This window comes from Stegostoma tigrinum, chromosome 11 (genome assembly GCF_030684315.1).
Source record: "Stegostoma tigrinum isolate sSteTig4 chromosome 11, sSteTig4.hap1, whole genome shotgun sequence".
In the NCBI taxonomy this organism is placed as follows: Eukaryota; Metazoa; Chordata; class Chondrichthyes; order Orectolobiformes; family Stegostomatidae; genus Stegostoma; species Stegostoma tigrinum.
In genome coordinates this window covers 21996501-22022908 of record NC_081364.1, presented here as the reverse complement: position 1 = coordinate 22022908, position 26408 = coordinate 21996501, and the positions used below count along the sequence as shown (strand labels likewise).

At 42.7% G+C, this 26408-nt stretch overlaps 1 protein-coding gene across 26 annotated transcripts in view; it reads right to left on the bottom strand.

Annotated features, from left to right (window-relative positions):
- The window catches only part of atp2b2 (ATPase plasma membrane Ca2+ transporting 2), a 793123-nt gene that overhangs the window by 33898 nt on the left and 732817 nt on the right, over window positions 1-26408 (bottom strand). For all 26 annotated transcript variants that reach the window (XM_048547367.2, XM_059649827.1, XM_048547364.2 and 23 more), the window contains 2 exons: window positions 20828-20934; window positions 2584-2775 (listed from right to left, as the gene is read on the bottom strand). In XM_048547367.2, coding sequence (XP_048403324.1) covers window positions 2584-2775; window positions 20828-20934 — 299 coding nt within the window. The remainder of the gene's footprint in view (window positions 1-2583; window positions 2776-20827; window positions 20935-26408) is intronic.

Genomic DNA, 26408 nt, shown 5'->3' with positions numbered 1-26408 from the left:
ACATTTCAGTATGACAGCAAGAACTGCAGATGCTGGAGTCAGAGATAGCAAAATGTGGAGCGAAAGGAATCCAGCAGGCCAGGCAGCATCAGAAGAACAGGAAAGCTGATGTTTCGGGTCGGGACAGTCCCGAACCAAAACGTCAATTTTCCTGTTCCTCTGATGCTGCCTGGCCAGCTGTATTCCTCCAGCTCCACATTGTGTTATCGCATTTTAGTAAACAAAAACAAAGTTGCTGGAAAAGCTCAGAAGGTCTGGCAGCATCTGTGAAGGAGAAAACAGAGCTAACGTTTTGGGTCTGGTGACCCTTCCTCAGAACTCACATTTCAGTATCTGGTTTGAGCAACAAAGGTCAGAAAGCAACAAGGAGTGAACACAGCAAGACTCTCCTTCTATCTCCCAATCTCAATCTTAACAAGCCAGTCCTGGTTTGAAAAAAAAACTTGGAAAAACATCGGTTCACTGAGGAACGAAGGGTACCTACAAGCTTCGTTACTTCCTGAGGAAACAGGACTGTAGCTAAGCAGCTGTGACTCAGGTTACACACTTGCAACTCAAGAATTTTTAAAAGAAAAACTGCACTACCTTTATGTTTTCCGTCTATAATATATACTCCCTCCCCCAACCTATGTGAGCTCATTACCTGAGTTTCTGCGTGTGCATTTGTTGTCATGTTTCATTAGTTTGTTTGGTTAATAAGACTCCACCCTCGTTCATTCAAGGAAAGATTGGAAATGGCCTACCCTCATGTTTGATCTGGTTAGCTAAGTGTGATGCTACATGCTACAAGAGAAATAAAAACACAGATAAATGATGTGGCTTACAGAGGGGATTAAAAAGAAGTGAATCATGATGCTCCCTTTCCAGGTTCTATCAATATTTCTAGATATCTTTATACATAGAAATAGATGTATAGAATTTGACTTATATCCTCCTGAGCTTAACAGGCTGAGGCTGTTCCTGAAAGTCCTTGGGGTAATTTCAAAGTAATGAAAAATGAATGAAAGTTTAAATTTAAAGTCTTACAACTGAAATGGAGCTTTTCTAGCTACCTCACAAGCCAACTTAAAGCAATGAATTGATAAAAATCGTCCGTTTCTAGCTAGAGACAAAGACATATATATGCCATTAACATTTCCCAAAATACATTTAATTATTATTCCTATCTATTTTTGTATTAAATTAACAGAAGAGATTGGCTGCTGTATTACCTGGTGTTACATGGTGACTAAGATCCAAGGAAGCTCATAACAATTGTGCTCACATCTCCCAAATGGGGTAAGGTCAAAGAAAAAGACCTTTTACTCATGCCTAAACCAAGTGATGGACCATTTTCACATGTAAAAATGGGCCCAGAAGCCTTTGGAGTTCCAAGCCCAACCGCATCCCACTACAGATTAATTTACTTTGAGGAAAATGCAACCAGCAGACTGGCCAACTTATTCAAATGTCAAGGAACACTCTCACATTAAGGAATTGACTGCCACCGTTCCACATCTAACCACTTGCGACTTCCTAGGTCCTGGTTCTGACCCTCTATTCTCTCAAGCCTTCTCCATAATTTGGCAATCCTCTCCTAACTCTCCACTTGGCCTTTCCATTAGTAAGTGCAGTACCTTTATTTAGGCTTCCTGCCTATGTACGCAATAGTGTTTATTTCTTTTACTGTTGTACTCAAGTTCCACTTTTATAATCTAGAATGAAAAACATAAGAGAAAAGGAAACAAGAGCAGGAATTGATATTTCGACCCACTCTGCATTTAACAGTGACTGATCTGATTATGACATTAATTACAGGTAGCACAGTGGCTCAGTGCTTAGCATTGCTGCATCACAGCATTATGGACCTGAGTTCGATTTCCAACCACAGGCAACTAGGTGCAGAGTTTTCACCGTCTCCCTTTGTCTGTGTGGGTTTCCTCCGGGTGTTCTGGCTTCCTCCCACAGTCTAAAGGTGTGCAGGCTAGGTGGATTAGCCATGGGAAATGCAGGGTCACAGGGACAGGATGGATCTGGGATCGCATGCTCTTTAGATGATTAGTGTGGACCCAATGATCCAAATACCCTGCTTCCCCACACTCCATAGATTCTATGGTCAATCCATTTCCTCTGTATCCCTCAACTCCTTTGTAGATCAAAACTTCATCTAACCTCAGCCTTGAATATATTCAGTGATCCACCTTCCACCACTGTCTTGGTCAGGAGAGGGGGGGTGGAAACAATATTTTAATAACCCACTAAGAGAGGAATTTCCTCTTCATCTCTGTCATGAATCCTGAGGATAGCTCAGGGTTAGTCTCAACATCACTCAGATAATTTGTTTCTTTACTCGGTTAACAGCAGGGGTAGGCAAAATTGTGCAACTTTTTAGCAATATTTCTGGCATACTGATCATCCTTTCGTAAAAAATGATGTATCATAATGCTTTTGTGCAGGTATTAAACATTTGAATATTGGCACTAATGCAACATGTTAGAATAAAGGCCCTGCTATCAGTGACAGAAAAACACATGGTCATAAAGGCCTGACTATATTCTGTAAAATCATAATTTAGGATGCAAACAACAGGCAGTAAGCCCTCACCTGGGTGATACATGCTCCAGTAAATGCAACTATGACAGCAACTACATTCACTGTCAGCTGGAATTGTAGAAACTTGGAGATGCTGTCATAAACATTACGGCCCCACATGACGGCTTTCACGATGCTGCTGAAATTATCATCAGTCAAGATAATGTCGGAGGCTTCCTTTGCTACATCAGTGCCAGCAATGCCCTAAAATACAATAAAAAGATGTTAACAAACTTCACCAGTGTCAGGAAATCTTTGTATTTAACAGATTTGGGGGAAGAAAACAAAATTAATTTAATGTTTAAAAAACACTCAATTAAATTAGCCAGAATTATTATAACTAATCATTAGATATTAAGTTATAATAGCCAGCACTAATTAAAACCATTAATTAGACTACATTTATTAATAAGATCATCAATATTTAGCAAAACAACTCTTTTTTTCTTCATCACTATTAATCAGGTCAGAAAGATCAAATGTTAAATTGATTTTCATGGGCATCTTGATCGCAAAAACAATGCAACTTATTTCAAATATCAGGAAAAATATTTTGAACTATGCTGGAATGATACTGAACACGCTGTATCAAACAATCTTGTGACAGCACTGAATTGTAAAAATAAACCGGACCACAATGTGACAAAATGTACCTATTTTACTGCTGTGCAGTCACAAGGGGTTTGGCTGAAGAATTTCTGGCTTGCTAACCAGATCTTTTCACTTAAAAAATATTGGAATTACAAGTTAGCTATGATTGCTACAAATAAATTAAACTTTGAAAGACTGAGTTGCGGCATGGGGGGGCACTGCATTTTCAGTTTATATGTTCTATTGTCTTTGCAGGAAACAATCTCCATGGCAACAGTCTCGTCATAAAGTTAAAATGAGGCATTCAAAAATCCATCTCTTTAACGCACATTACAGATCAACACTTTTTCCCTATAGGTTATCAACTTATGTTATAAATATAACAACACGTCTGGTGTTGTAATGTAGCCAACATAAACTGGTGATGTATCAGCACAAACTACTGTACACAAGAGAGATGCTAAATAATCCCAAACATTTTATGGAGTTGAAACAACATATATTACCACTAAGCCATTGAAGATTGTGGTAGCATTTGATTACAAAGCTTAAGTAAAGAAATCCTTTAGATTTTTTCAAAGAAATCAGCGAGCATAAAATGCTGCACACACTCTTTTGACAAGTTCTCTGCAGGATCAAAAATGGAGTCAACACCGTAAGCATTTATGCATTATTACACCAAATTATGCATCTGTTGGTTGTGTTAAATAGATTAACTTTTTGACATTTTGATATCACACATTCGATTGGTACCAACTTGCAGCTTCTGTAATTTCCCTCTCGCTAAAGTAACGATGGCTGAGAATCTTCTATCTTATATATAGGTCTGAATTCCTGTCCAACTATCCAGCAAACAATTGTCAAGTTTAATCAACATTAATGATTATTTCCTACTCATGGCATAGCTTTTTCTCTCAGAAAGAACTCTACAGGGAAAATGAGATAATGGGAACTGCAGATGCTGGAGATTCCAAGATAATAAAATGTGAGGCTGGATGAACACAGCAGGCCAAGCAGCATCTCTTGTGCTCCTGAGATGCTGCTTGGCCTGCTGTGTTCATCCAGCCTCACATTTTATTATCTACAGGGAAAATAATCTGTACCATCCAAAAAAGGCTTTTCTCTCATCCGCGTTTATACATCTACAGCAACAGAAAGAAAAACAATCATCCAACAAATTTTTAATGCAATTTCTGAGCTTTAATGCTAAAAGTCCAACATGGGAATTAATTAGGCAGTATCAGTTGCATGCATGGGCCCAACACAAAACTGACAACAGAACTGAAACTGCTCTTATTGAAGTTACAAATTGCATCCTTTATGACTGTGATCATTGTGCATTATTTCTATTCATTCTTCTTAATCTGCCTGTAACCTTTGACATTGCTGAATGTGCCAGAGTCCATTGATGCTTCTCCTCTGTCATTTAGCTGAGAGGGACTACCATTACCTGACTTCATTTTTACTTGCTCTGTCATTGACAGACCGACAGACAGATAGACAATCTCCTACAATAGCTTTTGTTCATATTTGCTCACTGTAACCTTCAGAGTTTGAGCGAGATTCCGTGCTTTCCAATTTCTAACTTTTATAGACAGACTGCCTCTTGAAAACATCATTGAAAAAACACTTCAGATTTTACAAATGGACAACTCTCTGATTTACCTTATCCCCACATTTCCTTAAATCTCCATTGCCTTTAATTTGTCACCACTTTTGTCCCACACCCAGGAGCAAATGGACAGAAATTTCTGTAATTAAAATATTAGTAAAACCAAAGTCATTGTTTTGGCTCTTGCTGAAAATCCCATTTTCCAGCCACTGGTAACATCCCTCACGTGGCCACAGGAGATGAAACAGTTTGCTCACATCCTCCGCCTCCTTTCCAATTAGGAATTGAACTTCTTCTTCCATATCCTCTTCATGACAAGAGCACCTCCTTATACCTCCAAAGTATCAATTCTCCGTGTTACTTGTACATCAATCTAAATGGTGAATTCAGTCCATGCATACCCTTTCCTTGATAGTAGGTTATTTACAGAATGCAGCATTACATATTCTGGTCCCATACCTATGAAATTACCCGATGCCCCAGCGGTCCCCATTTATACTATTTTGAGCAAATTGAAAAACAATGAACAAAATTACTGAATTGATATCCCTTTGAAGGAGCACTATAACTAAGTCAAAAACATCATTCGAAATGTTTCTAATTAAAAAAAAATGTAATTCTAGTCCTTGTGGTACTCACTGGTCAACGAAGGCTTCAAGATATTTACATCAGACTGTACGTAATTCAATTTCAGAAGCAAGGCAGCCAAGTTTCTCAAGTTAACTATTAAAGACTAGCTCATTTCAGTAGATGATGCAAGTACATAAACACCCTTCTTGAAAACTAACACACACACACAGCCCCTAAGTTTGATAAAAACTACAAACTTCACAGATTGCTATCTTAAGAGTGCTTTGAGAAGTGACAGTTAAAGAGAAATTGATTAATCACGAATTGGTCCAAATGTTGATCTGTGGCCAAAATCAATTTGTATACAGAAGCCGGTAGCACATGGGGTGTCTTTCTGGATCGGTTGTGGCTAGCTGAATTATCTTCTCTAAAGAGGTGAGGTAGATTCCAGAATCTTCTTCAGGAACCATCCACGAGCAATGAGGAGGCCATTTAGTGTTTTTTTTAAAACTACACACTGATTTGAGGAGCTTTAGAGAGAGAGACAGCTAAGGGCTTTTGCTTCTTTGTAGCACATTTTTAGCAATGAGTTTGTGTAGATACTCACATCCTGATGACAAATTATGCAAAAACTTCACTGGATAGCTCACAAATCCAACAAATCATTGTTTTGCTTTCATATCTGTCGGTCACTGCATGTCTGTTCCAGCTCTCACCTTAAAAACAAAAGTTACCACATAGCCTGCCCTTACACATCCCTGCCACTGAAGAGAGTCACTAATAGTCCCCATTAACAACTATTCACCCTCCCAGAGATAATGGGGACTGCAGATGCTGGAGATTCCAAGATAATAAAATGTGAGGCTGGATGAACACAGCAGGCCAAGCAGCATCTCAGGAGCACAAAAGCTGACGTTTCGGGCCTAGACCCTTCATCAGAGAGGGGGATGGGGGGAGGGAACTGGAATAAATAGGGAGAGAGGGGGAGGCGGACCGAAGATGGAGAGTAAAGAAGATAGGTGGAGAGAGTGTAGGTGGGGAGGTAGGGAGGGGATAGGTCAGTCCAGGGAAGACGGACAGGTCAAGGAGGTGGGATGAGGTTAGTAGGTAGCGGGGGGTGCGGCTTGGGGTGGGAGGAAGGGATAGGTGAGAGGAAGAACCGGTTAGGGAGGCAGAGACCGGTTGGACTGGTTTTGGGATGCAGTGGGTGGGGGGGGAAGAGCTGGGCTGGTTGTGTGGTGCAGTGGGGGGAGGGGACGAACTGGGCTGGTTGAGGGATGCAGTAGGGGAAGGGGAGATTTTGAAACTGGTGAAGTCCACATTGATACCATATGGCTGCAGGGTTCCCAGGCGGAATATGAGTTGCTGTTCCTGCAACCTTCGGGTGGCATCATTGTGGCAGTGCAGGAGGCCCATGATGGACATGTCATCAAGAGAATGGGAGGGGGAGTGGAAATGGTTTGCGACTGGGAGGTGCAGTTGTTTTTTGCGAACTGAGCGGAGGTGTTCTGCAAAGCGGTCCCCAAGCCTCCGCTTGGTTTCCCCAATGTAGAGGAAGCCGCACCGGGTACAGTGGATGCAGTATACCACATTGGTAGATGTGCAGGTGAACCTCTGCTTGATGTGGAATGTCATCTTGGGGCCTGGGATGGGGGTGAGGGAGGAGGTGTGGGGACAAGTGTAGCATTTCCTGCGGTTGCAGGGGAAGGTGCCGGGTGTGGTGGGGTTGGAGGGCAGTGTGGAGCGAACAAGGGAGTCGCGGAGAGAGTGGTCTCTCCGGAAAGCAGACAGGGGAGGGGATGGAAAAATGTCTTGGGTGGTGGGGTCGGATTGTAAATGGCGGAAGTGTCGGAGGATAATGCGTTGTATCCGGAGGTTGGTAGGGTGGTGTGTGAGAACGAGGGGGATCCTCTTGGGGCGGTTGTGGCGGGGGCGGGGTGTGAGGGATGTGTCGCGGGAAATGCGGGAGACGCGGTCAAGGGCGTTCTCGATCACCGTGGGGGGAAAGTTGCGGTCCTTAAAGAACTTGGACATCTGGGATGTGCGGGAGTGGAATGTCTTGTCGTGGGAGCAGATGCGGCGGAGGCGGAGGAATTGGGAATAGGGGATGGAATTTGCAGGAACCAGTTTCAAAATCTCCCCTTCCCCTACTGCATCCCTCAACCAGCCCAGTTCGTCCCCTCCCCCCACTGCACCACACAACCAGCCCAGCTCTTCCCCCCCACCCACTGCATCCCAAAACCAGTCCAACCGGTCTCTGCCTCCCTAACCGGTTCTTCCTCTCACCCATCCCTTCCTCCCACCCCAAGCCGCACCCCCCGCTACCTACTAACCTCATCCCACCTCCTTGACCTGTCCGTCTTCCCTGGACCGACCTATCCCCTCCCTACCTCCCCACCTACACTCTCTCCACCTATCTTCTTTACTCTCCATCTTCGGTCCGCCTCCCCCTCTCTCCCTATTTATTCCAGTTCCCTCCCCCCATCCCCCTCTCTGATGAAGGGTCTAGGCCCGAAACATCAGCTTTTGTGCTCCTGAGATGCTGCTTGGCCTGCTGTGTTCATCCAGCCTCACATTTTATTACCTTTGTCTATCCAACTGTTTTTCTTTCTCTTTGGGCTCTATCCTATTGTTTACTGTCAGGATCCAGACGAAGGCCTGTTATTATGAATAGATAACCTAGGTATTTGGCTTCTGCCATCTTCAATTGCACCTTCTTCTTATGTTTTTTCATCTGCTACTCTGTGATAGTTGTCAGAGATAATGGGAACTGCAGATGCTGGAGAATCCAAGATAACAAAGTGTGAAGCTGGATGAACACAGCAGGTCAAGCAGCATCTTAGGAGCACAAAAGCTGACGTTTCGGGCATGGACCCTTCATCAGAGAGCTTCTTATCAGTTTGGCTTTCATTTGCTTATCAATGGGAATAGGAACTGCAGTAGGCTTTTGTTTTTAAATCTTTCTTTTGTTTTCCCAATACCTCCTGGGTTGGTTAGCGTACCAGTTCTCCTATCATGACTTTCAGTCTGAGCTTGAGGGCAGCTAGAAATCTCTTCAGCACATGTTGAGTTGGTCTCAAATTTCTACTGACTTTTATAAGATATCCAAGACCACTAAGAACATTTCTATAATCTTCTCAGGCCTGTTTAGCAGTCAACAGCCGAGAGATCTACAAAATACTTCAAATCTCTTCTAGCATGTGTATGCTTACCAATCCAAGCTACAGATTTGCTTCATTTGAAATGAGTGGAATTTGCTTTACGTCTAACATGTGAACCACTAGATCTTCATTCCTCACATTGCATTGGGCTCTCACATTCATGATTTCTTGGGATGAGTATCATTCCATCATATATCTTCAACTTCAAGCCTGATGGTTTTGCTTTTGGCTCAACATCTTGTACCACTTCACAAAGGTCTGTGAAGCTTATGATGTTACAAAAAGTATCAATGTCTACCTGACATTTCACATTCACCATCAGAGTCGCCTCCTGGAGCAATCATTCTAACAGTATCAAACCTGCAGACCTGACAATGCCACCTTTTGTATGGTGTATAGTGCTTCACCATCTGCCATCTCTCCAGCAGCAAATGCTATAGGCTTCCTTTACTTTCCTCCAGCTAAACACTGGTGTGCAACATGAATAAGCTACTTGCGGTCAGAGTGTTGACTTCCCAACAATGGACATGCTTTCTTTTCTATGTGTGATGTCTTTTGCAATATTTACATCCTGGATTTTGGCTTTGATTTTTTCCATTGGCTCTTCTGCAAATATATCTTCTTTCTTTCTACTTTGATGTTCTCCTCCAACTCAGAAAATCTTTCAACACAATGTGAATGCATTTTCGATAATCCCTGATTGATCAGCTAGAGTTGTGGACTGACAACCTCAGAGTTAAAGAGACACAAAGCCCCTGACAAAGAATACCCTGACCATGACCAATCACCTGATCAGAAAGCAGAGGCTGTACCCTTCACTTATCGGCCTGGAACCCCTTGACTGTCAGGTATGTACATGGACTTTGGTGAGGCATGGCTGCTTGCTTGCTGCACCTGCAGTATGCTTGTCAGGTAGGCTGCTGGCACATGGTGCAACTGTGAGATTAACATAGCACACTGCAATACAGCAAGAGGTCTGGCCCTATTGACTGACAAGTGCTGACCAGCATGACAAACTGCCTGCCTATGTCACAGCAATAACAGCATGATATGGAAGGCAATGCAAGGCACGAATGTTGTGAATATACAGGAGGCACTAAGTGAGTGAGCGCTGAGATACAACCCAGTCCAATGTGTGAGCTGGGGCCCTATCCATGAGCGCAAAGTGTCCCTGCTTCAGTGTTTGATTTTAGTTGCTGGTGTGCCCTTCAATACAGGTCTTGCTTTGTGAGCAGCCTGCAAGTGCCTTAGAAAGGCACTTCAACCGTTGTCAGGAATTGAAAAATGCTAGATGCCAATGTCTGTGTACATGAGGTGCCTACGACCGGCGCCTGTGGATCGCACTTTTAGATGTTGCTTGGTCATATACAACAAGGAGATCCTTCGGAGCGAGCAGTGAAGTGAGCTGAAGTTGCCTGGTACCTGCTCCGATTTCTATTTGAGGTTTCTCAATGTTTAGCTTCTTTGGCACATTTTGTGTGAGCGAAAGCTGAATATTATTGAGGTGAGTTGGGTTTTCAGCAAGATGATTAATGAGCAATAATTCCTTTAACAAGCAACTCACTGCTGCTTAGCATGGAACTTGCCTCACTGCTTGCTGGCGATAGACCCGTGTGATCTGAGTTCCATGATGACAGGGTCCAAGACCAGGCCTTACAGAAAGTGACATCTGGACTCTAGGATAAAGACAGCTAATATTCCTGTTGCCAGACTTCGAGACTTTGACAGTTGGAAGACAGGGAAAGATGAAGAGAGGCTGTGTGTGTATAGCTTGCAAACTACAGCTGTGACAGCAGGATGTTTGTCAGGGTTGGTTTTCTAATCAGGAAGTAGACAGAATAGATGGAGGTGGGCCTAATAGCTGACAGTCCAGTTGATCATGCTCAAAGAGTTAAATGAAAATTTAAAGGTCACTGGAATATTCAACAACATGGCACTTGAGTATACAAGCAACATTTTTTCTGTGAGCATGATGGAATGTGCATCATTGAGATTTACAGTTGTATTTAGATGTTATTAAGGAATGCCTACTCTGTATTAATTGCATACTGATGCTCATTTTAATGTTTCTTATAGTAAAATGTCTTAAAATGGGAAATCTTGTCATGTGATCCTTTACTTTCATCACTGGTTATTCAAATCTCTTTATTTTTAACAAGTTATCTGTCTCTAACTGGTTTGTAGCGTAGTTCAAAAAGGATATTCTTCTGAGATTGAAGTTAAGGTGTATTGGTGATGAGGTACACTAAAGGAAACTTTACTTCATTGGTCTCAAGCATTATGTGAAACAGCAGCAAATGGAAAATGTCCTGCATTGGTATCACTTGATGGGCTGAATACACAAAAATATGACTTAGCACAGAATTGTACAGAAGAGTTCCATTACGATTAATCTGCAATCACTAGAGGGTGCTCAAATCTTATCGAGTGCTTGGCAGACAAAGGTTTGAACATTGAGATAACAAGGTGTAAAACTGGATGAACACAGCAGGCCAAGCAGGATCAGAGGAGCAGGAAAGCTGATATTTAGGGGTCTAGACCCTTCTTCAGAAAATGGCTTGAAGATAGCTCTGTTTGCAGTTACATGATGACATTCCACCTAAACAATCAGAAAATTGTCATCCCACTGGGGAGGATGTGAAGGGGAGGAATTGCACTGAGTTCAAAAATAGGCAAAATTAGAAATTGCTGGAGAAACTCAGCAGGTATGGCAACGTTTGTAAAAAGAAAGCAGAGTTAACTTATGAGTCTCTGGACTCAAAACATTAAATCTGCTTTCTGTCCATAGATGCTGCTAGACCTGCTGAGTTTCTCCAGCAATTTCTGTTTCAGATCTCCAGCAGTTCTTTATATTATTTCAGGATAGGCAAACTGGTTACGAATGGCAATGGTAATACTTAACAAGGCCTGCTGTGCCTTTTTCTAAACTGAAATGTCCCTAGACTTTAAACAGTATGCCTTTCTTCTAGAACATTCCAAATGTAGCTTACATAAGGTGGAGGAAGCTAGGGTCAAGTTCAGCTAGAGAGGATTACATGCAGGCAAGGAAGGAGCTCAAAAATGGTCTGAGGAGAGCCAGGAGGGGGCACGAGAAAGGCTTGGCAAAAGGAATCCGGGAAAACACAAAGGCATTTTACACTTACGTGAGGAATAAGAGAATGGTCAAAGAAAGAGTAGGGCCGATCAGGGATAGCATAGGGAACTTGTGTGTGGAGCCTGAGGAGGTAGGGGAAGCCCTAAATGAGTTTTTTGCTTCTGTCTTTACGAAAGAATCGAACTGTGTAGTGAATGAAACCTTTGAAGAGCAGGTGTGCATGCTGGAATGGATAGAGATAGAGGAAGCTGATGTACTGAAAATTTTGTCAAACATTAAGATTGACAAGTCGCCAGGCCCGGATCAGATTTGTCCTCGGCTGCTTTGGGAAGCGAGAAATGCAATTGCTTCGCCACTTGCGAAGATCTTTGCATCCTCGCTCTCCACTGGAGTCGTACCTGAGGACTGGAGAGAGGCAAATGTCATTCCTCTCTTCAAGAAAGGAAATAGGGAAATCCCCGGCAATTATAGACCGGTAAGTCTCACGTCTGTCGTCTGCAAGGTGTTAGAAAGGATTCTGAGGGATAAGATTTATGACCATCTGGAAGAGCATGGCTTGATCAAATACAGTCAACACGGCTTTGTGAGGGGTAGGTCATGCCTTACAAACCTTATCGAGTTTTTTGAGGATGTGACTAGTAAGGTTGATGAGGGTCGAGCTGTGGATGTGGTGTATATGGACTTCAGTAAGGCATTTGATAAGGTTCCCCATGGAAGGCTCATTCAGAAGGTCAGGAGGAATGGGATACAGGGGAACTTAGCTGCTTGGATACAGAATTGGCTGGCCAACAGAAGACAGCGTGTGGTAGTAGAAGGAAAATATTCTGCCTGGAAGTCAGTGGTGAGTGGGGTTCCACAGGGCTCTGTCCTTGGGCCTCTACTGTTTGTAATTTTTATTAATGACTTGGACGAGGGAATTGAAGGATGGGTCAGCAAGTTTGCAGACGACACAAAGGTCGGAGGTGTCGTTGACAGTATAGAGGGCTGTTGTAGGCTGCAGCGGGACATTGACAGGATGCAGAGATGGGCTGAGAGGTGGCAGATGGAGTTCAACCTGGATAAATGCGAGGTGATGCATTTTGGAAGGTCGAATTTGAAAGCTGAGTACAGGATTAAGGATAGGATTCTTGGCAGCGTGGAGGAACAGAGGGATCTTGGTGTGCAGATACATAGATCCCTTAAAATGGCCACCCAAGTGGACAGGGTTGTTAAGAAAGCATATGGTGTTTTAGCTTTCATTAACAGGGGGATTGAGTTTAAGAGTCGTGAGATCTTGTTGCAGCTCTATAAAACTTTGGTTAGACCGCACTTGGAATACTGCGTCCAGTTCTGGGCGCCCTATTATAGGAAAGATGTGGATGCTTTGGAGAGGGTTCAGAGGAGGTTTACCAGGATGCTGCCTGGACTGGAGGGCTTATCTTATGAAGAGAGGTTGACTGAGCTCGGTCTCTTTTCATTGGAGAAAAGGAGGAGGAGAGGGGACCTAATTGAGGTATACAAGATAATGAGAGGCATAGATAGAGTCGATAGCCAGAGACTATTTCCCAGGGCAGAAATGGCTAGCACGAGGGGTCATAGTTTTAAGCTGGTTGGTGGAAAGTATAGAGGGGATGTCAGAGGCAGGTTCTTTACGCAGAGAGTTGTGAGAGCATGGAATGCGTTGCCAGCAGCAGTTGTGGAAGCAAGGTCATTGGGGTCATTTAAGAGACTGCTGGACATGCATATGGTCACAGAAATTTGAGGGTGCATCCATGAGGATCAATGGTCGGCACAACATTGTGGGCTGAAGGGCCTGTTCTGTGCTGTACTGTTCTATGTTCTATGTTCTATGTTCTATGATCACAGAATTTTTGAAATTTCCTTGAGCAATAGATTATTGAAAAGCTGATGATGGACAGGCTGCTCTGAATCGTGCTGACTATTCAGTCGATATCAAGCATTTCTTTGCCTTGCTTCAACTGATTGAAAATGCTTTTCTGATGATGACAATAGTTTTGGAGAAATGATGTGGAAAGGAAAACTTTGCATACTGACATTAACTAACTACTAGGCGTATCAAAACAGGTTTGTCTTAAGTCTTGATGAGTGAAGTAATTTTGAAAACATTAGCTTTTCAAGATCATTTCTTATTCATAGAATCCCTACATTGTGGAAGCAAGCCATTCAGCCCATCAAATTCATAACAATCATCCGAAGAGCATCCCACCGAGATCTACTCATCCCTGCAACCATGCACTTCCCCAGGCATTATGGGCCATTTAGCACAGCCAATCCACCTAACTTGCACATCTTAGGACTACGGGAGGAAATAGGAGTACGCCAAGGAAACTCACACCGACATGGGGAGAATGTGCAAACTTCACACAGGCTGTTGCCCGAGTTTGGAATCGGACCAGGGTTCCTGGTGCTGTGAGGCAACAGTGCTAATCACTGAGCCACTGTGCCACCCGTGTTGCATGTTCTATAGTTGTGACTAAGTCATTAGGGCAGTGCTGCCTCACAGTGTCTGTAATTTTCTCATTACTTCAATTGAGAGGTGGAAACCAATGCTGGAGAATAGCTTTTTTGGAGCAATATCCAGGCTTGGGCTGGATGGTGGCAAATAGCTTTCGGTAAATAGCATTCACACTACGCAAATGTCAGGCTATAACCATCTCCAATAAAAGGCAATCCAATCACTGCCCCTTGATGTTCAATGATGTTACCATCACCCCAATCCCCCGCTATCAACATCCTGGGGGTTACCATAGACCGGACTTCCCACAGAAATGCAGTGGCTGCAAAAGCAAGTCAGAAGCTCGAAAAACTGCCAACTGCCCAAAGACTGCCCATCATCTACATGGCACAAGCCCCTCACATGTGATGGAACACTCCCCACTTGCCTTGATAGGTGCAGCTTGAACAACACGCAAGAAGCTTGATATCATCTAGGACAAATCAAGCCGCTTGATCAGCAACTCATCTACAAACATCCACTCGCTCCACTACCGATACTCAGTAACAGCAGTGTGTACTATCTACAAGATGCACTGCAGAAATTTACTAAAAATTCTCAGACAGCATCTTCCAAACCCACTGCTGCTTCCGCGGGGCAAGGGCAGCAGGCACATGGGAACCCCTGAACCAGTAAGTTCTTCTCTGAGCCACTCACCATCATGACTTGGAAATATATCGCCATTCCTTCAGAGTTGCTCACTTATCAGAATGATTTCTGCACACATCCAGCGCTGAATGTGTCCAGCTTATTTTCTGTAGGTCCAAAATTGTAAGTTCCTAGCACCACTTAAAACTAATCTGCACTGCTTAACAAAGATTACAAACAAAAAATGGCTGGAAATACTCAGCAGGTCAGGCTGTATCTGTCAATAGAGAAACAGAGCTAACTTTTCAGGTCGGTGACCTTGCATCACATTCTGTTACACCATCACTTGATTTCATATCGAGTTAAAATACAAATGGTGCACTTATCTCAGAAGATAGATTACAGGCAGGATTTGAACATTTTGAGACACTGCACATGAACGTGCTGCAGCCCAGATGGGAGGCAAAGGTAGCATAGATGTCAATGTGTAACGGGTGCAGGTGACTTAGTGAAACCTGAATGGGACAGCCAAGAGAAGCACTCTTGACTGGTGCGGACAATGACATGTTTGACACATTGTATAAACTGCCAGAAAGCCTGTAGCCAATATCACAGAGCATAAAGGAGTCCAGCAGTAACTCGATACATGGCTTTTGCACTGAGCTTGGAGCCAATCCCCATTCACACATTTGGGCATGGCCATGATGCAGCAATTTGATGCCCAATGTTCCTGTGCAGAATAACACATCACTGAATGACAGAATTGTTATAGAGCAGAAGGAGGCTGTAAAGCCCATTGAGCCTGCACAAGTTCTATTATCCAGAGACAATCTCCTGTTTTCCCCCCGCCCAATATCCCTGTACACCATTTCTATCAAAATAATCATCCAATACCCTCTTGAATGCCTCATTGAACCTGGCTCCACCACGTTTTCAGACAGTGCATTCCATGCCCTCACTACCTGCTCTCACATTACCAATGCTGTGTTTGTACATCACTTTAAATATATGCTATCTCATTCCTTTCTAAAATATATTTCTTTGAACGGGAACCATTTGTCCAACTCACTTGTGACCTTGAAAGCCACCATCAAATCTCCTCTTAGCCTTCTTCTCTCCAAGGAGAGCAGTCCCTACTTCTTCAATCTATCCTCATAACTGAAGTTTCTCATTCCTGGAGCCATTCTTGTAACTTACTTCCACACTCTCTCTAATGCATTCACATCTTTCTTTAATGTGGCACTACAACTGAGGCAGGCATTGGCCTAGTAGTATTATTGCAGACTACTAATCCAAAGATCCCAGTAATGTTCAGGGAATTTGGGTTCAAATCCCACAATGGTAAAGTTGAATTTTTTTTAAAATCTGTAATTAAGAGTCAGATGATGACTTGAAACCATTGTTGATTATCAAGAAAATCTCATCAGGTTCACTAATGTCTTTTAGGGAAGGAAACTGCCATCCTCACTTGGTCTGGCCGACACAGGACTCCAGGTCCACAGTAATTTGATTGACTTTTAACTGCCATCTGGGAAATTCGGGAAAGGTAATAAATGCTGGCTTTGGCAATGAAACATATATCCCATGGAAAAAAATTAAAAAAGAATTGTACACAATACTCTAGGTGAGCATGAACAAGTGTCTTGTAGAAATTCAACATCGTCTCCTTGCAAAGAATTAAGGTGCTGCAGTGCAAGCTCACATGGAGGTCATTCAAGATCAGTTTTCTGCCTTGAAATCTCAGGCTGCTGTCTTCGTGGCTGTAGATTATAGAGTTCAATAAGGACTTTACAGGGTCTCACAGCACAACTGCAGTCTGTCCTCCAATAGATTATTACAATCACTGACACATCAGCCCAAGTTAACAGCAAGAACTCTGCGGGATCTGCTTTCCTCTGTAAGGATGACGGCATTCAGCCTTACTGCTGTAACACTCTGCCACTGCTCATGCTATTGCCCGTCAGCCAGCCATACTGCTGCTGCCAATCTTCAACATCAACCGCGCCTTCAAAGCCTTGAGCTATCTGTTTGTCCTTCGAAGATCATCTGCAGTGTCCTCCAGGGAAAGTCACTAGTCTTCTACCTGCCATGCTGCAGCCATTGCAGTAAAACTACACAACAGCATCAGGACTCGCAAAGGCACACAAAAAAACACCTGGCACTATAAGGCAATTTTTATACTCTTAATTTGTTCTGCTGAAAATTACTTTGTGCTATCATGCAATATGGCACAGAATCATTTTTAAATATTGTTTAATGTGTTTATTTTGTGATAGATTTTATTTTTGCGTTGTGGCCACCGTGATGGTTAGTAGAATAGTGAACAGGAGGGATGGAGGACCTAGTGGAAAACTAGGACTTTAGATAAATGGAAAATTGGTTGCAGTTACATGGAATTGCAATCCAGTTAGTTCTTCACAGACAGGCCATGCAGAAAGTGCCTGTCTAGCTTGCTTCTTGTCTTCCCCCTCTTCTTTATCCTCCTTATGCTCCTCAGCTTCCCCTATATTTCTGATGGCAAGGACTCTTCCCCCAAGATGGTGAGGATTGTATGGCATGCAGAAGACTATCATGAATTATGAAAAAAACAGCTTCATACCGAAGGGCTCTTCCAGAGCAGGGCTTTCAGCTGAGAAGATCTAGAGAAGAGTCTAGACCCGAAACATCAGCTTTTCTGCTCCTCTGATGCTGCTTGGCCTGCTGTGTTCATCCAGCTCTACACCTTGTTATCTCAGATTTCAAACAGGACATTTTTACTGAGGCCCTGACATCTCAAGTACTGCTGGTTAAACTCCTTGCATAGACACAGCCTCCCACTGAGAATCCCTCTCCCTGTCCTTCTCCTCCCTCTTTGAAGAGTCATCCTGCTCTGCATGGCCTCTGTTAATTCTCACAAACATTATATTCCAAGGGGATGTCTGCTAATGCATTCATAATTGGAGGCAACAGTTGGTGCATAAGCCTTGAACGTGGAACATAGATCATAGTACAGTACTGCACAGGTACAGGCCCTTCAGCCTACCATGTCTGCACTGACCATGATGCCATTCCAAACTAATCCCATCTGCTTGCACATGGTCTGTATCCCTCTATTCCCTGACTGTTCATATGTCTGTCTAAACAACCTCTTTAACACTGCTATCATTTCTGCTTCTACCAACTCCCTTGAAGTCAAGAAAAACTCTTTCAGTACCTGCTGCACCCTCCCTGTAAACTCTGTAGATTCTGTGTAAATAATGCCAAATAGCTATAGAAAAGATCAAAGACTCCCAGAATTAATGTAAAAAACATAAGAAAGCAAACTGCAACCAATCTGTTACGTCATGGATGGATCCCTATAAATATTACCATATCTGTGTGTGTTTGGAGGATCTGCCCTAAGTCTCCATGGATGTTCAGCTGTGAAAAAGCTGAGCTGAGCCACTAGCTAGAGCAGAATGGCAGTACTGATGCCAAATCAGTGTTTCATGCTAAATGCCTGTGCAAATTTTGCATCATCCTTCTGGTAGATATTAGATATATGTGTCACATCAATCTTAGCAAAATGGTTGTCAGTGCAATTCCTGGCAAAGTGTGCGTGACAAGAATACACCTCCTCCCACCCACCCTCCTGCAAAAATTCCATCCCCTATTCCCAATTCCTCCGCCTCCGCCGCATCTGCTCCCACGATAAGACATTCCACTCCCGCACATCCCAGATGTCCAAGTTCTTCAAGGACCGCAACGTTCCCCCCACAGTGATCGAGAACGCCCTTGACCGCGTCTCCCGTATTTCCCGCAACACATCCCTCACACCCCGCCCCCGCCACAACCGCCCTAAGAGGATCCCCCTCATTCTCACACACCACCCTACCAACCTCCGGATACAACGCATCATCCTCCGACAATTCCGCCATTTACAATCCGACCCCACCACCCAAGACATTTTTCCATCCCCACCCCTGTCTGCTTTCCGGAGAGACCACTCTCTCCGTGACTCACTTGTTCGCTCCACACTGCCCTCTAACCCCACCACACCCGGCACTTTCCCCTGCAACCGCAGGAAATGCTACACTTGCCCCCACACCTCCTCTCTCACCCCTATCCCAGGCCCCAAGATGGCATTCCACATTAAGCAGAGGTTCACCTGCACATCTGCCAATGTGGTATACTGCATCCACTGTACCCGGTGTGGCCTCCTCTACATTGGGGAAACCAAGCGGAGGCTTGGAGACCGCTTTGCAGAACACCTCCGCTCAGTTCGCAACAAACAACTGCACCTCCCAGTCGCAAACCATTTCCACTCCCCCTCCCATTCTCTAGATGACATGTCCATCACGGGCCTCCTGCACTGCCACAATGATGCCACCCGAAGGTTGCAGGAACAGCAACTCATATTCCGCCTGGGAACCCTGCAGCCTAATGGTATCAATGTGGACTTCACCAGCTTCAAAATCTCCCCTTCCCCTACTGCATCCCTAAACCAGCCCAGCTCTTCCCCCCCACCCACTGCATCCCAAAACCAGTCCAACCTGTCTCTGCCTCCCTAACCGGTTCTTCCTCTCACCCATCCCTTCTTCCCACCCCAAGCCGCACCCACATCTACCTACTAACCTCATCCCACCTCCTTGACCTGTCCGTCTTCCCTGGGCTGACCTATCCCCTCCCTACCTCCCCACCTATACTCTCTCCACCTATCTTCTTTACTCTCCATCTTCGGTCCGCCTCCCCCTCTCTCCCTATTTATTCCAGTTCCCTCTCCCCATCCCCCTCTCTGATGAAGGGTCTAGGCCCGAAACATCAGCTTTTGTGCTCCTGAGATGCTGCTTGGCCTGCTGTGTTCATCCAGCCTCACATTTTATTATCGTGGAATTCTCCAGCATCTGCAGTTCCAATTATCTCTGATCCCATGACAAGATACCATTTTGGTTTCTGAACAGCATCATTAGCACCCAAACACCTGGCGTGATCATTCCTGACTATTTGCAAAAAGCAGAGGCTAGAAGGAGGAGCATTGCAGGCAAGAACCATTCAATCGCAATTTAACATCTGAGCATTTCCACTGGAACTCAGTGGCTGATCTTACCCCTCCCTAGTCAAACTATACAAGTGGATTATAAATGCCGCTAAATGCCCACAAAAGTACAAACATCAAGTAGGAATGGTGTATGGATTTCCTGATTCAATCAAAAAGTTTATTGGTGAACAATAGCACAATTAGTAGGAGCAGTAAAATCTACCACAGTGATTCATCACTATTGATTTAATACTTTTATAAGTGAATCTCTATTTTCTTTAAAACCTAACTCTCTCCTTTTCTTTAAGAGAACGACTCTTTACCGGGACAGTAGTCTCTTCAGCATCAAGTAGCCCTCAACACACATTTCTCACAGGCGTCACTACAAGTGGTTGAATTTTTTTCCTCCGGCTGATTTTTATGTTTAAACTGCTCAGGCCGGTTGTAGCCACTCTGCCACAGGCACAGCTCAGATCACTGTAACCCAGCCTGGAGACTGGAGATCAACTCTGCAACTTCCTGGTCAACATGCTTCAGCAGGGTGAACTGACTGAACTGGGACAATGTAATGTTTTCTCTCGCTAGACTAGGTCTCTGTGTCCTTTTAGCTGCTGCCACAGGAGAAAATGCTAACTTTCAAATGTAAGAGAATGATTAACACAGTAGCCATGAACAAAAAAAGTTCCATAATGATCAGCTTTCATTTTATAATGCATTCTATGAGCAGTATTACACTTCAAAAACATTTTGGACCTTTTTTTAATACCAGGTCAGTTACATTGAGTATTTTTGAAATGGTTTCGCCAAGTTGTTTTAATATTCCTCTAATAATCTCATCATTTTCCAGATTAACTGAAACAAAAAGGTAGGATATTAAGATATTTATATCAGTAATACTTTGTAACAGGCCCCACAGATCCAGATTTAAAAGACCACCTCTGGCAGAGTAACAGATGTGCTGTGTTGCTGGAATCTATCACTTTAACAAACTGACAGGTCAGTAATATATGTACACACCAAGCAAATCATAATAGCAGGGATTTCACTTTCGGCAACCAATGCAGAAATAATGCTGCACTAACATAATTTATTGATTCAAACCTTAAACAAAATTCTAATTTAGCACATTTGTCAATGCTTTGTCGCCTACCATAGCAAAACCAACATCCGCTTTCTTCAGCGCTGGCCCATCATTGGTTCCATCGCCAGTTACTGCTACAACTTGTCTCCGTTCTCCATGCAGGCTGTCAATTATACCTGCAACAAACAAAGCCATCCCACTGGAGCTCATTAGGAAGAATTGGTTTGATGAAACAATGAGCCTCCTACACTTGTCATTAACAGAAATACTCCCTCCACCTTTCCAGCTCCAATTATATATATCAGTTAAATTATGCTGGGAGTAACAATTCAACAGATAATAATGGCAGATTTTGTCAGTCAGTTATGTGTCTGAATACCTTCAAGCAACTACAACATTATTTTTAAACCTTAGCAAAACCAGACTAACGACCAAAAAAATCTATGGAACAATAGGGGGAAGCAAATGCAATTAAATATCAAATTAGGTTTCTGACCCTTTGGCAAAATAGTCTCAGAAGTAATGATTACTAAAATGTCACAAAATTAGAAAAAAAAAATTTGGCTCTCAGTAGAATAATTATGCTGTTACTGGTTAAGAACATGATTAATGTAATCATTAATAGTTTTGCATTACTCTGTAAACATTATATTACGTCTTTTTCCAGATTATATCGAATTTCATTGTAATCTTCAGGGCACATTCAAAAACAATTAATGTTAAATATACAAGAAACTCACAGGGAAGATAATGAACTGGATTGCATTCAATCTGATTACAGTTAATGGACTCTATATAGTTCCAATTTTGTCAAATGGAAACTTCCATTATATTTTTCCGATCAAATTTCAAACCTTTTGTGGATAAGTAGGAACCAAATTATCAACGTGCAGATCTTAAATTATTTTCAAAACATTTGAGTATTGCTTTTTCCATCACTTGGTACACTGCACTTTACCCTGACAGAGAAGCTTTGTCTTTTTTTCTGGTCATTGTGAGGGACAAACACAATAATTCTCAAGTAATGAGGGGGCTATAAGATTAGGAAAGATGAATAAAGTACTGGCAAGTTAAACTGGCTGACCAACACTTCAACCACCATTTACGCATATATATTATTCAGTTGAACTACACCGAACATATAGTATGCAAATCAGGAATATACAGCGCAATTATTTTTAAAATTAATCATTGTTCCTTTATCCAAATATTTTTTAGTCTATTATATTTGTTAAAAATGGTGAGTGCATTGTCATATTTTATCTTGAGGCAATCTGGAAATCTAGTTGGAAAATCTATATTCATTTGCAATCCCTAATCTGTTTGCAATTGTTAGATAATTGGCACTTACAGCCAAATGTCTATCACAGTCATTTAAGCAAGTATGAGGGGTTAACATGGAACCTCTGCACAAACAAGCTAGAATTTGATAGTGATAGCTTGTGGTTACAAGAAACTACATTTTGCCGTAAGATATCTGGTGAACTTTATTGTTGAGTGCAGAAGCCTGAATTACAGGCTGAGTTTGATCCATTACTAGCCAAAGTTTTGATTGTGTTCATTTCAATTCTTCCCTGAAGATGCCAGTACATTGCCCCTCGTGACCAGAAAGCAATTTCCTATCACAAATTCCAGCAGAACAAACAGTGTTATTGTTACTTCTGGTTAGCAAATGCTAATGAATCTACTTGATGTGATCAAATCTACCAAACAGAGACACGGCCTATGGTTCTCGCCCATGGCAATGACCAGTGGCTGACCAAGCAAAGTGTTCAGCATTGTCGCACCTCCTCATTGGTCCCAACTGATGTCCTGACCCATCATTAGCCCCCTTCCCTTCAAAGTTTCAAAGGTGAGAGCGTTCTGATTACCCACCCAACCATCCTCCTGGCTCCACTCTTTTAAGCAACTAAAAATGTCTGTGGGAATACAGACTGAGAAAGCTCCTCTATCACACATAACAAATAACTTGAGCCTGAGGGAAGTAACCCCATGGAAGTTTTCCAGACTGCAACACTGAGCTTATAACTGGAGCCTGAGGAAATGAACACTCAATCATAAAACAGTTTGTTGCCTCCTGCCTTCTTCACTTAACATTCACATCCTTCCTTCTGCTTCTCTCTGAATTGATCTTATTCTTATTGTCATTTAATATCTCCACCTATTCCCAGCAAAGTTGATCATTTTTCTTTGCTCATCCTCTTCTCATCTTACTTCTGACCCCATTCCTCTATCCACAGAAGAATGGAAACAAATGTAAGCCTGCAGTCCAGTGAGCTTATTTCGCCATTCAACCAGACATGTCTGATCTGTTCATTCATGATAAATTGCCACCTGATTAAGGTACCAGAGGCAGTTGGTATCTGTGCAATAATATACCAGTAAAGTGTCAAAACTTGGGAAAGGGAGGAGAGAGTGATGAAGAAATTGGGAGGTCAATAGTGTAGTATTGCAAAGATTACAGCACTAGCAATCAAGATGCGTGGAAAGCTCAATTTATTTCAATGTTGAAGTTCTATTTGTACAAATATGCACCATTACCATGTTGAAAACATAGCTTAAGTATTAAAATTAGATTTCACATCTTTGCACAAAGTGAGTTACTGCCAAAGTCATTGTGGAGATAGTTGGTGAACTGGGTACGCAAGAAATTGGTAAAGTGGAGCTTTATAAAGGCAGGCTGTGCTTAAAGATGGCAAGTCACTCAAGAATGGATGAGATGCATCTGAGGATATGATCTAAGAAGCTCTGGCCATAATCTTCCAGTATTCCTTAGATACAGGGACAGTTCGAGAAGACTACAGGGTTGAAAAAGTAACTTTCCTTTTCAAAAAATGGGATAAACCCAATTGTTCCCTGTGGAAAACCTCTTTGAAACAGTAATGCAGGGTAGAACTGACGGCTACTCTGATGAGTATAAATGAATTGAGAAGAACTGGCAAGGACTGGAAAAAGACAAATCATGTTGTACTAACAAAGGACTTCCAAAATGCAATTGAAGAAGTACCACTTATTACCTTTCCCAGCAAGGTTGTAGACCATGAAATAACTTTAAAATGTTATACAGAATCGATCAATGTTGTTAAAATATACTTGTAAAGGAATTGTTAAGAGTTGTGTCACTTGTAAAGACATCAGTTATAATTTTTGGACAATAAGAAATATTAATCTGTGTGAATGAGCCTCCTCCGATCTGGACACTGTCCCAACAGCAAAGAAGTTGAAATAAGTGGCCACGTGGCACACAAAGAGAGAGCAGCTGACAGAGACAGATGGAAGCAAGGAACAAAGTGAGCCATTCAAGGAAGATTGCAAGAGTGGAAATCTATTATGAAGTTAGATAACAAGGTGTAGAGCTTGATGAACACAAGCAGCATCAGAGGAGCAGGAAAGCTGACGTTTCGGTTCTGGACCCTTCTTTAGAAAATATTTATGAAGAACCTGTTTGTTGTGGACAATAGCAAACAGATGATTATATGAACTAGGAGCAGAATTAGGCAATTTGGCACTTGAAGCTGCTCCACCATTCAATAAGATCATGGCTGAATCAGTTACGGTTTCAAATTCCACATTCCTGTCTACTCCCAATAATCTTTGATGCCTTTGTCTACAGAGAATATACCTAACTTCACCTTCAAAATATTTAATGTCCCCACTTCCACTGCCTTCTGATGCAGAAAATTTCAAAGTTGCACAAACTCCTGTAAAAAATAATTCTCCTCACATCCGTTCTAAAAGGAGGCCCTGGTTTTAAATACATTTTGGTGCACAGCCATCCTTGATGGATTGGGATTCAGCTTTGATTGACACTGAGGCTATGGGGGGTGGGGGGAGTATTAGACAGAGTGGTAACCTACTAACTCAGTGAGTTCAGATTTGTATTCCCCATTCTTTTTGCAATTTATGGTTCATACTTACCACGATTTGCCTCTTAATTTATGTTGGTTTTGACCCTCCTTCACGTAAAAGTCATAAAGTCATGAAACCCTGTCTAGTCATTTCTCCATTTGGAGGTCAGTAGGTAAATTTGATTAGCTTGGTCTACAGATCCCCTCTGCAGTTGTAAAACTATACATATTAATGAACTAGACTTGGGTGTACAGAGCACAGTTTCAAAATTTGCAGATGACACAAACCTTGGAAGTGTTGTAAACTGTGAGAAGGATAATGGGAAACATCAAGAGGGCAGAGAGAAGATGGTGGAATGGGCAGGCTTACTGGAGAGAATTGTGAAGTGATGCAATTTGTTTTGAAAACAAGGAGATGCAATATAAAGGTTACAATTCAAAAGTAGGTGCAGGCACAGAGGGACTTGAGAGTATAACCGCAAATATTGTTGAGAGTGGCATGGCAGGTTGAGATGGTGGCTGAAAAGGCAACCTGGATCCTGGACCAGAGTGCACAGAGACACAGAGCACAAATCTCAGGAAGTTATGATGAACAGTTCGATTAGAATCACTGAGAGTATGGTGTTCAATTCTGGGCAAAACATGCTAGGACAGATGTGAAAGTTTTGGGAAGGCTGCAGAAAACAGATACAAGAATCGTTCAAGATATGATGGCTTTCATTTAAATGGTAGGCTGACGAGATCAGCATTGGTCTAGAGAGAAGGTTGAGAGAATTGTTAAAAGTCATAAGGGTTTGAGACAGAGGAAATAGGGCCAAACTGTTCCAGTTAGCAGAAAGGTTGGGAACCAGGGAATACCGATTTCGGTGAATGACATTAGAATTAATAGAGACATAGGTGACTGCTGCTGAGGGAATTGGGAGATGGAAAGTGCTACACAATGTTGCAGGGGCAGGAAAGATTGTTCTTAATGTGCTTGGGCTAGGTTAGCAGCTGAAGTATCAGGAATGGTGTGAATCTTTCAGTATGGCATGGGAGCCTGGAAATTATGTCCAGTTGCCATCTGTTGCCACCTGTTGCCAGTCCATTAGACCATCTGCTAGATAGTCACCACAGTGGTTTCACCACGTGAAATGGGGATGTTGTGATATCAGTAAATTGTTGGCCAGGTTGGAAACCTTCAGTCAATTACCATGTTACAGAGTTTAATAGACACCCATCTCACTGCTGCTATTCCTACTTCAGTAGCAGCGGAAAAATGTCAGGCTTTCTTCCATGTCTTTTCCAATGCCATTGTACATGCCATCCCCTCTCCCAGTCCATCCACAAAACAGTGGTAACATGTCATGTCGTGGTTCTATTACAAGCCTGAGTGCAATGACACATTTAATTTCAGGGCAAGCCTATCACAGACAAAAAGCAAAATACTGCAGATGTTGGAGACCTGAAAGAAAAATTGAAAGTGCTGGAGAAACTTGGCAGGTCTGGCAGCATCTGTGGACAGGGAAACAGAGTAAATGTTTTGCATCCGATATGGCTCATCTTTAGAACCCAGGATTCAGAAAAAGCCAGGGTTCAGAAGTAGCTTTGTAGCAGACTCTAAACAGGTGTGGCCTGACCTGCTGAGATTCTCCAGCATTTTCTGCTTTTATTTATGGACAAGGGTAATCCAGCTGAGGGAAATGGAGGATACCATTTAATACTCCCTTTATATAAGAGCAGCATGGAGTACTGTGCAATCTCAGTAAAACAAGCAGGTAATTTCTCCCGGCAAATGAACCAAAGGATAGGCTAAGTGTAAG